Below are 16,993 nucleotides of genomic sequence, written 5' to 3'. Positions count from 1 at the left end.
AACACAGCGAAATGGCAGCAAAACACAGTGAAACACAGTGAAACACAGTGAAACGCCAGCCAAACACAGTGAAACACAGCGAAACGGCAGCAAAACACAGTGAAACACAGTGAAACGCCAGCGAAACACAGTGAAACACAGCGAAACACAGCGAAACGCCAGCCAAACACAGTGAAACGCAGCAAAACGCCAGCAAAACACAGCGAAACACAGTGAAACACAGCGAAACGCCAGCAAAACACAGTGAAACACAGCGAAACACAGTGAAACGCCAGCAAAACACAGTGAAACACAGCGAAATGCCAGCCAAATGCAGCAAAACACAGCGAAATGCCAGCCAAATGCAGCAAAACGCAGCAAAACGCAGCAAAACAGTGAAACACAGCGAAACACAGTGAAACGCCAGCAAAACACAGTGAAACACAGCAAAACACAGTGAAATGCCAGCGAAACCCAGCGAAACGCCAGCCAAATGCAGCAAAACGCAGCAAAACTCCAGCGAAACGCAATGAAAAGCAGCGAAATGGCAGAGAAACACAGCGAAACACAGCAAAGCACCAACAAAACACCAGCAGAACACAGCAAAATGCCAGCAAAGCACCAGCAAAAAAAACCCCAGAAAAAACCCCAACCAACCAACCAAACAAAAAACCACCAAACAAACAAACAAACAAACAAAAACCCCCAAAAAAACCCAACACCAAAAAAACAGCAAAAACACCCAGCGTACACAGCCCAAAATCCCTCCCTGAGCATCCCTGGAGCTCCGGCAGCCTCGGGCCATGCCATGTCCCGGGGAGCCTGGGCAGTGCCCAGCACCCTCTGGGGAAGAGCCTGATGCCCACCTGAGCCTCCCCTGGCACAAACCATACCCTGCCCTCGCTCTGTCACTGCCCAGGGCGGGCAGAGATCAGTGCCTGTTCCCCCAGGAGGATGCTGCAGGCTGGGATGAGGCCCTCGGTCTCCCCAGGGTCGCTCCTCGGCCCCAGCTCTGAGGGGAAAAGGCTTCAAACCTTTGCAAATCCACCCCAGCAGCACCACAAGGGTCTGCAACAAGGCAGGGAGCTGGCACTCGGTCAGGAGCTGTGCCCTGGAAAGGAAATCACCCCGTTTATGCTCTGCTCCCTCAGCACTGGTTCTCACAGAACTGGAAACCGTAGTCTGACAATCATGCTGTGCTTTTGCATGGAAGTAAGAGGTTAAGATCTCTCCAAAATATGAGATTGACCCAGCCTCAAATTGTGTAGCTGTTTTTGTGATTAAAACAAAAGGAAACCTTCTCAGCACAATAAAATTGCTTAGAATTCAAGAGTTCCAAGTTATGTCAGCATCATTTTTTAAAAAGGGCATAAATGGAAAAGCTCTTCATAGACAAATATTTGTGCTGGGAGTAAACTGTACTTTTAAGCTTAACTATGGTTGGGCTCTTCACTGCTGCATTTCCATCTGTACAGATTTAACCATAGAAATGAATTCTGTGGAGTAACAGTGAATATTTCATCTTAATGAATTTAAAAGGCACATCATTTCCCCCTCTCTCTTCTATTGTTTAGTGCAATTACTTAGGGATTGTATTATGAGACCAAATGATAGGCAAGGGAGGAAGAACAACCCACCCAGTCTTTTGGCCGAGACCTCCTGCGTGTCCTCCAGGACTGTGCTGCAGAGCTGGTCCGTTTTCCCGACACGAGTCCCTCCCTTCCTATCAGCTTTATCTGCACTATCAGTCCAAGCAGAGGTGCACTGTTTAAAATTTAGTTTCCTCCTCGAAGGAGCTAACGAGGAACTTGTGCAAGGGGCACAAGCACAGAACAAGCACGGAACCACAGTGCAGTAAGCCTTGCAAGTGTAAGGACTTGGGAAATCCTCGAGTGGCTCAGAAATACTCCCAAAACAAAATTAACCAACAGGAGTAGCTCATAATATTGCAGCAACAGTATGTGTGCCATTTCCATTTAACTGTTAATTTATGAATGGAAACAGGCGCAGTCCTGGTAAAGTGAATGGAATCTTTGTGATCACTTCAGACAGCAGTAGTTTCATCACCTTACTGATAATTAAGCTACAAAGGGTCTAGTAATTAATCTTTACCTACCTTCCATGAAAATGACTTTCTGTAGAAGCTGGAGAAGAGGAGAGAACAGTGAAAAATTCCCTTAGATTGACTTTGACAAACAGAGAGGAAGGTTGTTGGTTATTTTTAAATTCAGGTATCGTTTTGAAAAAAGCTACTTCAAATTCTGCCCTCTGGTAATAGGCTTATTCCATACTCAGTGACATCAATGGGATTGCTCACAGAGCATCACCTAAAAATGGTAACTCTTTACAGGGTTTAAGGCATCAAGGGCTAGTGAATTTTAAAAATTCTATTAGAGAGAGGAAGGAAAAAGGATTTAATTATACTAATTCACAGACTATTATCTCCCAATATAGCTTATTAACCCCTGAACAAATTAAGACGAATTACGTCAGGATTGGTAGCAAAGCTTAAAGGACAAAACCAAAAATCCTGCAGAATTCCTGATTTCCCATCAGATTTAGGCAAAACAAAAATTTTCTCACTTTCTCTTGCATTCTCTCTTATCCAGTCCCAGACTTCTTAAAAGGGTTGGAGTTCCCTCCCCTCATTCTCAAAAGACATCAGCAGTCTACACATTTGACTAACATTTTAGAAGCGTGCTAGTGCACGGGAAGTATAGAGGAATGCTAATTTAGGAAAGAAAATATCAGAAAATGTTTCAGAGTAGCAGCACAAGTGTCCTAGTTCTCAAAAATAGAAACACAGTTTGACAGTTTTACCTCCTATACAGAGCCTGAAGCTTCTGCTGCTCATCATCTCCATAAAAAAAGTCATGTCAATTTTTACTCAGCTGTTTCCTATTTTAGCTTAGGAGGAATGTGGTAAGTTAAATCCAAGAGGACATAATAGAAATCAGTTATTTTTTGCAGTTTTGCCTCATAATGAGGTACACACACATTCAACTCTCTCTGCTCCAAGCTCCTACATCACACTGATGTCAAACCTGACCTCCAGCACCAGTCATCAGCTGGGGTCTCCTGGGAACAAACAGGCAGCTTGGAATGCAGTTATCAGCCCATCCCATTGCTGCCACCAAATCCCAGCCTGAAAGCTCCACCTGATCCCAGGCAGCCCCACTCCTGCCAGGCTGTCCCTGCTGCTCCCCAGTCCAGGCAGCTCTGCTGGGAGCAGTCCCTGCAGTCAGAGCTCCCCAAAAACACTTGTTGGTGCTCCAGGACTCAGCACCTGCTCAGACCAGCAGGAGCTCCTTGTTGCCACTGGCAGGGAAGGCCAAAGCTGGGCTCAGATGCTGCAGGGTTTGTCTCAGCTGCCAAAGCAAATGACACTGATGAACAGAAGGGCAGAGTATGGCCAAAGCAAAACACCAGGCTACATGTGAGCTCTAAAATACGTTATCCTGCACTATCAGTAGTAATTTATGTGCCACATTTTAGTCACAAGGTGCTGCTGCAATACAAGGGGGGTGAAGGCTGTTAAAATGAAAGCATATTCTAATGGTTTTGAAAGAACTAACCTCAAGTATGCAGGATATTTGATTTGTAAGTGAAAGGTAAGAATTGTACCATGAGAATTGTTGAAAGTCTTTCTCTCATGGAACTTCCACAGAGCAGCCAGGCCACAGGCACTGGCTGTCCTTATGCTCTCAGGCCTGCACCGAAGCCAGGTCTAAAAGCCAGAACAGATCTGTTCATACCCAGCACCATAACCATGTATCCCAATGCACAGGGGCCATGGAACTTACTAAACGTACAGAATTTACTAAAAGCCTCCCACCATCATATTGCCAGTGCAAGTGGCTTTTTAAAGAGATGCTGGTGTGCACAGCTCCTACCCTCCAAACAAAGAAACAAGTCTGTCCTACTTGAACACCTCAGGGTGTTCACACAGCAGTGAACGATGCACCCTGAAAAAAAACAGATCTACTCTCAAACTTATTTGGACACTTAGGCTATTACAGTGCTCAAAAGCTATATGATCCAGTTGTAAGAAGACAGTTTCAAATGTCCAAGCCAGTTCTCCTGTTTTAATACAGTTTTAATGAACATCAGTCCAAGAGATCACTTGATATATGAGGTACATTCCTTGACCACATATGGCTGTGCTTAAGGAAAAGGACAAACATATAATTAAATTAAATAGTGTAATTTAATTTAGTAGTTTAATTATCAAGTTAAAAAAAAATTATAATTAACTATTAACATTAATGACTTGAGACCTTTTAGAAAGCATGAGTCCAAAAGGAAATATCCACAGTTGGTCACAGACTTGTAGTGTTTCCACCAGCAACAGTCTCTTAAAGGACTATTTGTTCAAGGAAGAAATTGGTCTTCAGTCTGTAAGAGGAAGCTTGGCTCTGCTACTTTGCGTGCTCTTCCAAGAGATAGACAATTAACTCGTAGGTGGACAAGACAATGGCTGTGTTTGGTATCTGCCGGATGAGCTGGGCAAAGAGTCCTCTGTAGAAGGCCAGGTACCCCTCCTCCCGAGCCACCAGCCGGGCTGTCTGCACGAAGGCCTTGTACTTGGTGCCCTCCTCGCGCAGCCGTGTCCGGATCACCTCTGCACGACAGGGAACCAGAGCCCACAGTTACCCAGGAGAAACGTGCCAGACCAGGAAACTCCTGCCTGCAAACCCCAGGGATGGGGAAACCTTCTGGACAGCTGCCAGCCAGCACGCCCAGCCATGGAACCTGGACATGCTGCCCTTCAGGCAAGAGGAAGAGTTAAAGAGGAGTTCTCTTTCATGTGGAATTAGAGTGATTGGCTCACTGGAGCTAATACAGATCTAAATGCTTTACTGATGCTCACAGAATCAATATTGCTCCTTCTACACAACCATGTAATTCGCATCTATTCAAAAAGACTAACATCATTCAGTCCTCAAGTGCTTCCCACAACCTGACCACAAAATCCTGTGGGTACTTACCCAGCTGAGGCTACTGGGGAGAACAGAAACATTAGGCAATCAGATTTTTGGTGGTTTTTGAGTTGTTTTTAAACTAGCAAGTCCCAATTGCCAGCCACATGTCTAACCAGGAATAGTGGGACCAGTACTGAAAATGCCAGTGCAGAAGCCACAGTAACAAGCATTTGGCCCTTCAAACAACTAAGGGTTTTACAGCCCTAGACCCAGCATTTGCCTTGGATTCCAGACAACAGCTGTTGTACTGCACTCATAAATGGAAGGGTTAACATACCATGAGGATAAGCAATACAGGAGGCACAGCCCTTGGAAACAGCAGCAGCAACCATCAGTCCAAAGAAGCTTGTTGAGGTCCTCTCGGTTCCATTAGAAGAAGGGGGCAGTTGGACTTCCTTTAAGTGCTTTTTTAAACTTTCATAAATAGCAAAGCAGATAATGGTCTCCGAAATCCCTGCATAGGAGGCAGTCAGGCCCCTATAGAAACCACGGACACCTTCTGTCTGGTAAACATATCTAGCACACTGCAAAGCATTCATTGGTTTGGAGCCCCTCACTCTAAAAAACAAACAGAACACAGCATACCATGAGTCAAGAAAAATAATTAATATTGAAAAAAACCCTTATGGCTTCCAATACTTTTTATAACTACAGAAATGGTTCTCTAAGTTTTACTCCAAATTTCTCCTAGGAAAGCTGCACAGAGCAGGACTACAATGCACACATTGTACAAGGGTGCACACTTGGCTTTGCTACTTCACTAATACACACTCATAATTCCTTCAGCTCAAGTTCAATCTAGTCTGTCACAGCTCACACCAAGGCCTTAAAAGGCAATAAGCGCTGAAGACACACTGCTTTGTGTCAAACTGGTGATTGCATTTAAAGCCATCTTCAGCAGGCCAAGAGACAGAGGTCTGCTGCATGAGACATGATCCTTCATTTTAAGAAGCAGCAGTCAGTTCACAGGTGCCACCCTGCAAAGTGCTGGGATTAAGTCTTATAAATTATTTATAAAGTTGTTGTGTCTTATAAGATCCTTTTTATCTGACCTAGCATGTCCTTGCAGGAATGAATTTCCATTTTAAGCATTCAGGTTATTAGCAGAGTCCCTTACTGCTTTGATATCCACCAGTGACTGTGAAGCATTCAGCTAAAAGAAATTGCTGTCAGATTCCCTCTGTGTTCTGGATGTGTGGTTAACAGTAACACAGTGGTGAAGGAGGCAAAAGAACATTAAAGCACTGCAGCAGATCCTTATTGCCTGTAGAAGTTATATGAAATAAACTGCTGTGTGTTCATCCCAGTTTGAAGGCAGCACCTTTTCGGTTACCTCCTGAGCAGCCCACCTGTCTGACTGGGATCAGTGGCCTTGGCTGGCTGCAGTAACACTCACCTGTCTGAGCTGGGACCACTGCAGGTGAGGCTGCCAAAAGAGACACAGACTCCACCCTCATGCTCAGCCGCCCACGTGAGCTCTCACAGCCCTCCCACAGCTTCCACCACTGCTGTATCACAACATTCTGCCCTCAACACATTTGTCCTCATCTTCAACCCCAGAACTACAGAGGATTCTGTAAGCAACACAGAGAAAAATAATGCTATGCTAAACTAAAGATTTACAGTGAAACCAGAGGCTGAACCTAGCCCAGCACTCAAGGCAATTCCCACATCCTTCTCAATAGTTTCTGTACCCACACAGAAACATGGCTTGAAAGGTGGAACTGACAGTCAGGGAAAAAACTGGGCAAGACCTATCAAAGCACAAAGAGCCATGAGTAAAACCACAATGGTTCAGTTTTCCAGAAGCTCCTGTAGCCACCCAGAGGCTCCCATTACCCCATCAGTCACTCACTTCCGTTCCAGCTGCATTCTTGTTTTCACCATCCATATAGGGTTCATCAGGGAATTTGTGATAAAGGCTGAAAAAACATGACCAGAAGTGCAGCTGAAGCCAGGCCATTGTATTGCCATGAGCCTTACACCCTGTGCAGTGAGACACTTTCAAAAGCCACACAGGTGCACAGCTTCCAATTTAATGTTAGAATCTAGGAAGCATCAACCCATGGATTATTCCTTTTTGCACCTATTTTAGTATGTGTGTCATGCTCCTAAAGGCTGTTGCAGACAAGATGCCTTCCTGACTGGCTGGATTTGGAACTCCAGCTCAAAGGAAACCCGTGGGGACACAAACCTGAACCGGACTCGTGTTCCCCAGGGCTGTAGGTGGTGCCATTGAGCTGCTCATTAACAGAACCCACCCCTAATTAAGGGCTTACTTTGGGAGTGATTATTTTTAGTGACCACTCTGGTGACTGATGACTGAACTAGGGGAGCTCTTCTGCAGTATTTTTCCTAAAAGAACAAACTAATTTTTCCCAGCCTGGTAGGAAAAATACAACATCCTGAAACAATTTGGCAAAAGCAGTATCAGAAGTTTAATGGTCTTTACTAATATTTTTTCCTTGCATTAAGAGACATGACCAGAGCATTGCAGTTGGGAAAAAAAAAGAAACCATCCTAAATTAGTAAACAACAATCTAGAAATATTTCCATGCTGAACAGAAAAACAGCTCCTCTGTAGACAAGGCCAGCTGCAAACTCCTGGGTTTTGGCATATAGCACCTCAGATTAAGGGCACATTTTCAGCACCTGCCACACACTGGCCTCTGTTCTTGGAATTACAAACATTACCTGCAGAACCTGCAGAACAGATGTGCACAATGTTGCTGTTGGGCACAAACATGCTGTTAAACTGCTCTTTGGCTTTGGAGTAGCATGCAAAATAGACAGCTCTGTGGGGAAAAAAAAAGAAGAAAAGCAATGTAAACCAGACAATGTCAAACTAGACAATTATTGCTCTTTGCCCAGTCCCCTGAAAACCAGAACTCTCTGAGGAAGTCTCCACATGACCACTTCTATCTGCATGGACACGGGGGTTTTTGTTTTCTTTCCTCCCTCACACTGCAGTGCCACAGTTTGACACCCACAGGGCAGGAATATTTCACTGTGGGAGGCACAGGGTGTTGCAGACACCACGAGTGGATTCCATGGAGAAGCAGAGCCCTGGATCCAGAGCCCTGCTGCAGAGGCTACCTGTACAGAAATGGGATTCCCTGCTTCTGTGCGGGGACATCCCACCTAGGAGAGCAGAGAGGGAGCTCACCTCTCTTCAGGCTCCTTTCTGACTGGAAAACTGGTTCTAACTAGTTCAGATTGAGGCAGAGAACACCTGCCAATATCCAAACTGCTAATGAGTTTTATCATTTCCTAGACACAGAGATCCTCAGCCCTGCCAAGAACAGGACAGTCACAGGGAGGGACCTTTGAGGTGCTGTAAGACTTCCAAATACAAGCAAACTTTGTTGCTGCTGAAAGAGGGACACACACCCCTATTGGGGCTGGGTGGCAGCAATGAGACTCCTTCCCCTTCAGCTGCAGTTTTTCATTTGAGAAGAATTTAGGCAAGCAAGGCCCAGAGAGCAACTCCTCTCCCCTGGCATGCAGCTCCCACTCACTGCTAGCGAGGCACTGCTATGTGTCCAAGGGAAGCAGGACATTAGAATAATGCAATTATTAACCTACAGATTTCTCTGCACTGCTTTCTCTTTCTTTTTAAGCTCAGAAGTGGCTCTTTCAATGACTTAGAACTCGAGTATAATTGGCATTCAAGTGCCTTGTTTAGTCTGCACCTTCCAGTATCACAGAAGTGTAAACCAGATTTTTATCAGTATTTCTTGGTGTGTACACTGAGCAGAATGCAGACACATGTCTCAATTTACAGATGGGATAACTTCATGGCCTATTATTTTGAATCACAAATGCACTGTAAAATTTGTGATGGCACCTTAAACACAGCTTTTAGCAAGAGTTTAACTATTTACCTTGATGGTGCAACTCCAACCAGGTTTGGACCCAGTCCTCGGAAGAGTGACCTTGGTCCTTCTTTTTCCAGAATTGACCTTAAAATAAAAAACAAACAGGGAGGGAGAAGACAGTATTTGGATTAAAAGTTAGTTTCTTGTTCTGTCAGGCAGAGAGCCAAAAGACCTACACAAAAGCAAAGACTATGACTTGTGGAGCTGTTAGATTTTAATCTACATGATACACTTCAAAATAAGTGGAATTATACACTGAGTAAAAACCACTGTTCCATAAAATTCAGTGTTCTACAGGCAAATGGATGTCAAATGGCATGAGGTTATACTTTCCATTCTTTGAAAGCTGTCAGGAATTGAAGTTTCATGGAGAACCCAGTGATAGCTGACTCTGATGAACAAAGAATATTTTTTGTGTTCTCTGTATCTAAGCAATTCAGAAGTTTGCTTCCTGCACGGAGACATGGAAAAAGAAATCCTTTTCCCTTTCACAATTACCCAGGGATGTGCTTTTTCCCCCCAAGAAGGCTGAATGTGGCAATCCCACAACAAACAATGTGAGTGCAGTGTGCCAGACAGCAGCTCTCTGAACTGAGCTCACCATGGGAAAAGCAGGCAGGAAATTCTGGGTGCTCTGGGCAGTTCACTGCACCCACGGGAGCTGCAGGCTTTCAGTTTGCTCCCTGGTCACTGGCACTGCTCAGAGTGCTCCCCACAGATCTCAACCCAACCTCCTTAGACAGGAGGAGACACATGAGCTTCTGAAACACTTTTGTTTTCTGCAGCAGAGCTGAACTTTCTGCATAAACTCCTGGGCTGAGTGTTTCCAAGGAGACAGATCCACCAACTACTTGTTCTTTGTCATTTAACAGTCACGACTGCAGCTTCCAGCTGGGCTAACTCATCAGAATCTTAAATGGATTAGACAAAACCTGCCTGTCCTTCTGGAGTGCTTTCCATCAGCAGCAGGCTGAACCTGCCCTCTGGGTTTTCTTTCTATTTACAATAGTCAAGGCCTTTACACTTAACACCTTTAACTCTCACAGAGCTGTTTTACTGGCAGGGCTCCTTCCTTAGCTATACAATTTTCCAAACCATGAGGTCCAAGTCCTGTCCAGTTTGGCAACAATCAGGACTGAGAAAGGGATGAAAGAGTAAAAGCAAGGGACCGAACCTCATTTCTTTCTTCAAACATTTGTATTTTCTCAGGTCATAATCAATAGCATTATCTGCTCCTCACAGATGCTGCCTGCAAGGGAATGACAGCAGAAATACTTTGCTCTCACTTCTCAAGCATCTAAAGTAATCGGGTTGAAAACTTGGCAATACACACAGCTAAGCAATTCCTGAAGTGAAATGAAATCAACATCCCAGTCACCAAATTTAATGAGATTAATAAATATATTAAAAGGCTGACCCATTTAAAACCATTTCTTGTCCCTAAAAATAAAAAGACAACCCTAGAAAAAGATGGGCCTGGAGGATGAATTAAGATCTTTCTGCCTTAAAAGTTATCACTTTCTTTAGTTACAGCTGCCTAAAGTCCAGTGCTGCAAGGTGAAAAGATAGCAAAGGAAAGGGCATTAAAATCAAAGCAACTGGCACTGCCTTATGCATTCAGTCACGAATTGCTCTAGACTCACCTCTGAGTAGACAAAGAAATGTTTGGCAGGGGAGAGCAGGCTGTTTACAATACAGAAACTCAAGTCCCAGAATGACTCCAGCCAGAGAGCTCTGCAGAGAATTTGAATTAGCACTCCAGTGTTATATAACTGTGCAGCTTCTCCCCAGGCAGTCTGCCAGGCGTGCTGGCCTTACATAAAATCATTCAGCTTGCACTGCTGGTCGCTATTTTCCTTGGCACTCCTGCCACCTGATCTCAGCAGGACCTCTGCATCACCCTGGGCTGCCCAAACAAACTCAATCCATCTGCAGGAGGTCTGACCATAAATCCATGGTGCTTTGGTATTAACATGCAGTAGCTGAGATTGTCACAGATGCTGGTAGCACTTTGAGCAGCTGTTAGATAATATCACATTTCCTCTTCTTTATGAACACCTATCTGAAAGGGAGCAGCTAGAGCATCACACACTGCAGGCTGAACCACTCGAGGCTTTTAACAGGGACTAAGGTATAGCCAGGATGCACAATAATGATCAGCAAAGACAACACCTCATAGCAGAGGACAGCTCAGAAGATAAAAGCCCCCAGGATCCCCACAGGACATTCTATTTTAGTGAAGTGGAACTGGGATCAGTGTGCCAGGAATGGTGAATGAGAGGAGGAGCAGCACTCACTTGAGAACACTGAAGAGCCCGGGGGACACAGACGTTGGCCTGACCATTCCTTCCCCACTGATGGTCCCCAGCTGCACCTGGGGGTAGTAGACAGTCCTGAAGGCCAGTTTTGAAGATTGAAGCCTTGTCTTTATCACCTCTAAGGGACACGTAAAGATGGCTCCAACTGTTCCTCCACACCTGCAAGGCACAATTCCAAGAGAAGGCAGAATGTGACAAACGTTGCTGCATGGATGTGCACAGAAATTAATCTGAAGACTGGTCTCCTTACTCCACACTGGACAAGTCTTTGGGAAACAGGCAGCTTTGGCACCAGGCAGGGCAGGCTGTTCCCATGCCCTGGGGAAGGGATGGCTCTGGGAAACAAACACAAAGGTGATACCAGCACCAACAAACATCCCTGACTGCCCATGGGGTCAGGAGACCACTGCCTGCTCCCACGTCCTGGGATGCTGCCTGTAAAACCTTCCATGGCATCCATCTTTCAGAGGCTGCTGTCCCAAAACAGACACAGCCTTGGATGGATTTTTCTTATGGGAAGCAGGAAGCTGCCAGATGAGAACAAGCCACTGGGGATTAGGAGACTAGAGAATGAAAAACATAATATAATTCTTCACCATTTCAGTACTTATGATTAAAGAACTGCCTTCAGAAGCGGCAAATATCAAAACTACACTAAGCTAGGCACTCTTAAGAACAATAGATATCAACTTTTTTTAGGGGGGAAGGAGGGAAGGAAGCAGCAAGGGTGAGGAGGAGGGCTGGCAAACAGAATAATAGGGCAGAAAGGCTCCTAAAGAACAGACCTCCCATACTCTGGTAACAGAGGGACAAAAATGAAATATTATACAGACATGACCCTATAATAGGCATATATTCATCTTAATACAATCAGACTGAGCCTCAAAATAGCACCTTGGGCCAAGAATATAAAGTGTATGAGTCCTAATTTTAATTTTTATCAGTGATTTGGAATGTGACTGGTCAAACTATTTTTCTCTCTGCTGTTGTTCCTCTTAGGTAATTGAATGTTCCTTCTGGCAAACTTTATGATTAAACATAATGCTGAGGTTGGCTAAAAGGTAATATAGCTACATTTTATTACTCAAACACACTGGTATTTAGAAAGACTTAACTAAATATTTCAGGTTTCTTGCAAGGGCATTTACTACAGCTCAACTGACTAGGAAATATTTCCTTTGTTTGCACAAGTGTCAAAGCATGTGATTGCTTCAGAAACTCGTGTTTACTATTTTCCTTAGAAAACACCAGGGGGCAACAACTTAAATCTCTTTGATGTTCATGTGAAATTAAAATTTTGGTAGTTTTCCATGAAAGGGAGATGAATTTAAAAAAACAATTGTACCCTTTTTCTTGTGCATGCATTGCTTGCTAAAGAACATTGCATGCACTAATTTGGGAACAGAGATCCACAGAAGGACATTAATAAAGGTATTAGTGGGTATTTTCTAAAGCTCCTTCCAGACATAACTACCTTACCAAGAGAATCTTTTTTTAAACACGAGGAAAAGGGCAACAAAAGAATGGCAAAAAGATCCAAGCTGTAGCTGCACACCAGCTCATGAATGCAGCTTATTTTGCCTGCAGAACCATCTATTTTATATGAGCAGAAACCATTCACTGCCAAAGCCCCCGAGTCCCCACACGTGCATTAACAGCGTGGCCACCCAGGCTGTGAAACCACAGAAATCCTCAAAAAAACACCCCAGACCACATGGCCGGGGAACACAACTTCCTCACCACAGCTTCAGGTTCTGCAAGATTCTGTCCAAGTCCAGCCCAAACTGTGCTTTTCAAATGCAAATGCACCCACCAGAAGAAACTGCTTTTGTGGAGACTGGTGATAGGATTTAACAGCTTGTTCAGTTCCTCTTCTCGCTGAAAGGGATGGAAACCTAAACTAGGGACAATCCACAATGGCAGGCACTGTAAGAAAGAGCTTTGCCTTCATCCCTTTGAAAGCTTTACAATGTTGACTGGATCACTGAGCTGATGACAGAACAGAGTGCACAGCAGCTGGAATTGTGTCACCTGGCTCTGAAACACCAGTGCTCACAGACCTTATCAGGCCCCTGATTATTCTGTGTACTGAAGCTTGGAGCTGAGCCCTCTGTGGGTCCACACAGCTCAGGAGGAAATGGCTTCAGCTCATCCTTCTCTCTTTTGTCAGGCTTCTCCCATTGCTCACACTTGTCTGAAATGACATTTCGGGGGAAGAGACCCCATCAGGAATGGCTTCTCCAGCAAAACCTTTCCTGTTCTCACAGCTCAGCCATTACCTGGAACAGAAAGTGTCCCCTCACTGCTGCCTTTCCAACTGTGTCTATCCAATACAGACACACATATGTGCAATCAACTCCTGACTAATCAACAGAGCAACTGCAGGTCTGGGGGAACTTCATTAAGGTAATTTGATTGCCTTAATTCCCAATTCCTTTATCTACCAAAGCTCCACTACTGTACATTCAGTCTTCAGTCCCCATTTATTTCACATTAAAACAATATTTTGACAGTAACAATTCATAAATTCAGAGCACTGAAACTTTATTTTCTATTTCTGAACTACCAGCTGCTCAGTCTAGTGACTCCTTGCCCCACAGCTTTTTAGCCTCTCTGGCATATTCTCTCCCACATCAGCTGTCTTCTTGCCTTCCTAGCCCACTCCTTGCCTTTCAGTCTAATAATCCAGTTAATCTATGCAGCCTTTAATAGTTAAGTACTTCTGCTAATGCATATGCAATCCTCTAACACCCAGCATGATGAGTTTCAACAGCTCAGAGTTCATATTGTCAGTGGAACATTTAAGAAAAAAAATAATTTACTTCCATAAAGAGACAATGTTTAAAAAACATGCAGAGGACACACATATCAGAATCCAATTCCCATTTCTCTCTTGCTGACAGGTTTCTACCTGTACAGAGTCCACCCTCAAAGTATCAATGATCTACATTTGAAATAAACCCTCAGCACCCACTAGCACAATTGATAGAGGTGCCAAGAATCTTAATGAAGACTCGCTTCATCAGTCCTAGATTTAATCACTGAGCAATATTCTTAATACAAATATCAAGCCAATGCTGAACGTTAAAGGAAATCCTGCAGAACAAAGTCCTTCCAGTAGAGTACCACCGACAAGATCACAAAGATGATGGAGCTGCCTAGTTACAGCTCGTAACCAGCCTGACACATTTTGCTGTGTACTTGAAATTATATTGATTTTCTAAAACATGCCACATGCTCTAGCATGACATGCACAGCAGAAACAGGAAAGCAGGTTCCACCTTTGATAATTCATTACTGCATTGTCCAGACTGTGAACCAAACACGTTTCTGCACTCTCAGATGCCAAAGGAAACTGAGTTTTAGGACAATACAGACTGTTCCTAATGCTTTAATGTTATTAACCATTCAATCAATTTCCACCTAATCATTTGTTATCAGGTGTAGCTATTCCTGTAAGCATTCCCTGTGTTCCTTGAGCTGCCACACTGTTAATGAGGTAGGGAATGCACAGGAACCTGAACCAGGAGCAGGGTGGGACAGTCAATCCCAGCACGACTCCCAGTCCTGGGCCATGCACACATCTTCAGGTGAACACTGCTTGTCTTCACTTCACAGGTGGAAACATTTCCCAGACCGTTTGTCAGCATCAGCACATTGCTTAACGCTGCCTCTTCTTAGGAAATCCCTGTAGCAACCAGCATTCCTCCAGCTGGGAGAGCAACATGGAGTAACCTCTTTCTCCAAACAAAAAAAACAAGGAACAACTTCAGGGACAGGAGCCCTGAGCTGAAACCACGCTCGTGTGTGTTGTGCAGCTGGGGTATTGCTGTCTCTGCTGCTCCTGAAACCCCCCCACGAGCACCCTTTGGCTGGCTGCTGCCACTGGAAGCCTGAAAAGAACAGAATTAAACAGAAACAGAATGAACAGAAACTAAAGGGCCAACGAGTCTGCCTGCCTGAATAACCTGGTTAATAGGAAACCATCTATTTCAACAACTGGAGAGCACTCTGCAACACTCAAGTGCATTTCATCACTCCCAGCCTCTGAAGTGCTCAACATTCTATTCTGGCCCCTCAGATTATCTCTGGCCTGCCTGCTCCGTGCACACACAAAGACATGAATTACTTCTTAATCCGACACCACAGCCCATCCCCACCTTCCCAAAAACCATAATACCAAGAATGCCTCTACCAAAATTATTTCAAGTGAATGGGCTCCTTTTACATTCTCTGCAAAACAAAGCACCGGATCCTTGCAGAGGGCAGGGTACAATAAATCACCAAGGAAGATGCTGACTTCCAGCACTAGATTAAAACACTGATGAGTTTAAAATTCTTATTTATTTATAATCTGAGGAGTTACATGAGGACACCAGAAGCTCTGGACGGGCGCTGCTACTATCCAAACAAATTCCACGTGTACACTCAGGTCCTGCTTCTGGCCCAGGCTCCAGGTACTGCTCTGATGCAAGTGGGGCAGGCAGAGGGGACAGAGGACTCAGTGCAGAGGCTGCAAGCCAGCAGAAGGGCAGTGTCTCTGAAAAACTTAAGATTTGTTTGGTTTAATATTATATTAAATAAACCTATGGCTCTAGGGACATGTCAGAGGAAACAGAAGTATCCTGTTAAGCAACAGAAAAACCAATGGACTACTATCAGACAGATTTTAACTAACCACAGGTTTCACGTTGGCTTCCTAACTACCATCAGCTGAGAAGCACTAAGGAGTATTCTCTTAGATACTTAGCTGTTAAAAAATGAAAATAAACTATTTCTGACAAGGCCAGAAGTGCACTTAATCTGCACAATGGATGATTAAAACCTGATTTACACCATACAATTATCTGCCTAGACTACTATTAAAAGAACTGGAATAAGTTAATTTTCAAAGACTTTCTGCTGGCGGTTTATGGGTTAGGGCTGTTGCTTTTAGCTTTTAACACAGCAAACCCAACTGGCGGGCACAGCGGGTCTGTCTGTGTGTCTGTCCTGAGGGCACAGCGGGTCTGTCTGTCCTGCAGGCACAGCGGGGTCCGTCTGTCTGTCCCAAGGGCACAGCGGGTCTGTCTGTCTGTCTGTCCCGAGGGCACAGTGGGTCTGTCTGTCTGTCCCATGGGCACAGCGGGGTCTGTCTGTCCCATGGGCACAGCGGGTTCTGTCTGTGTGTCTGTCCTGCAGGCACAGCGGGGTCTGTCTGTCTGTCCATCCCTCGGGCCCAGCATGGTCTGTCTGCCCATCCCTCGGGCACAGTGTGGTCTGTCTGTCCCTCGGGCACAGCGGGGTCTGTCTGTCTGTCCATCCCTGGAGCACAGCGGGGTCTGTCCGTCCGTCCGTCCGCCCCTCACACAGCGGTCGCGGCCCTGCCCCGGTGCCCCGCACTCACCCCCCGGCGAAGAGGTGCAGCAGGGTGTTCTCCTGCGGGCCGCCCGCCATGGCGGCGAGGCTGAGGAGGCTGAGGAGGAGGAGGAGGAGGAAGATGAGGCTGAGGCTGAGGAGGAAGATGAGGATGAGGAGGCCGAGGGCGCTGCCGGCGCCGCCGTCCCCGCCGGGCCGCGCGCCGAACGGGCCGCGCGCTCGTGACGTCACCGGGGGGCGTGACCGCCGGGTGCGCGTGACGTCACGGCGGCGAGCCCGGCCCCGCAGTGACGTCACGGGGCAGCCGAAGACAAAAAAAAAAAAAAAAAAAAATTTCATTTTAAGGCTCGTCTAACCCCAAACGTGCCGGGAATGTGTGGGGCTATTGCAGCGCTATCGGGGGGTGGGCACAGGCTTCTTATGGCGGCGCTGCTGGTGAAGAGCTGGCAGGGAGGCCTCGGCGCGCACCGAGATTCCC

The 16,993-nt window shown here is 45.4% G+C and overlaps 1 protein-coding gene across 1 annotated transcript; it reads right to left on the bottom strand.

Moving 5' to 3' along the window:
* Nucleotides 1-4,049: 4,049 nt before the first annotated feature.
* On the bottom strand, nt 4,050-16,749 carry SLC25A33 (solute carrier family 25 member 33). Its single transcript, XM_021537785.3, has 7 exons — nt 16,544-16,749; nt 11,137-11,316; nt 8,846-8,923; nt 7,656-7,756; nt 6,817-6,883; nt 5,239-5,519; nt 4,050-4,600 (listed from the first exon to the last, which is right to left on the bottom strand). Exons 1-7 carry the CDS (start codon nt 16,591-16,593, stop codon nt 4,398-4,400), a joined length of 960 nt encoding a protein of 319 aa, XP_021393460.1. The 5' UTR covers nt 16,594-16,749; the 3' UTR covers nt 4,050-4,397.
* Nucleotides 16,750-16,993: the final 244 nt, after the last annotated feature.

This window comes from Lonchura striata, chromosome 24 (genome assembly GCF_046129695.1).
Source record: "Lonchura striata isolate bLonStr1 chromosome 24, bLonStr1.mat, whole genome shotgun sequence".
Lineage (NCBI taxonomy): Eukaryota > Metazoa > Chordata > Aves > Passeriformes > Estrildidae > Lonchura > Lonchura striata.
This window is presented reverse-complemented; position numbering and strand designations above follow the sequence as displayed.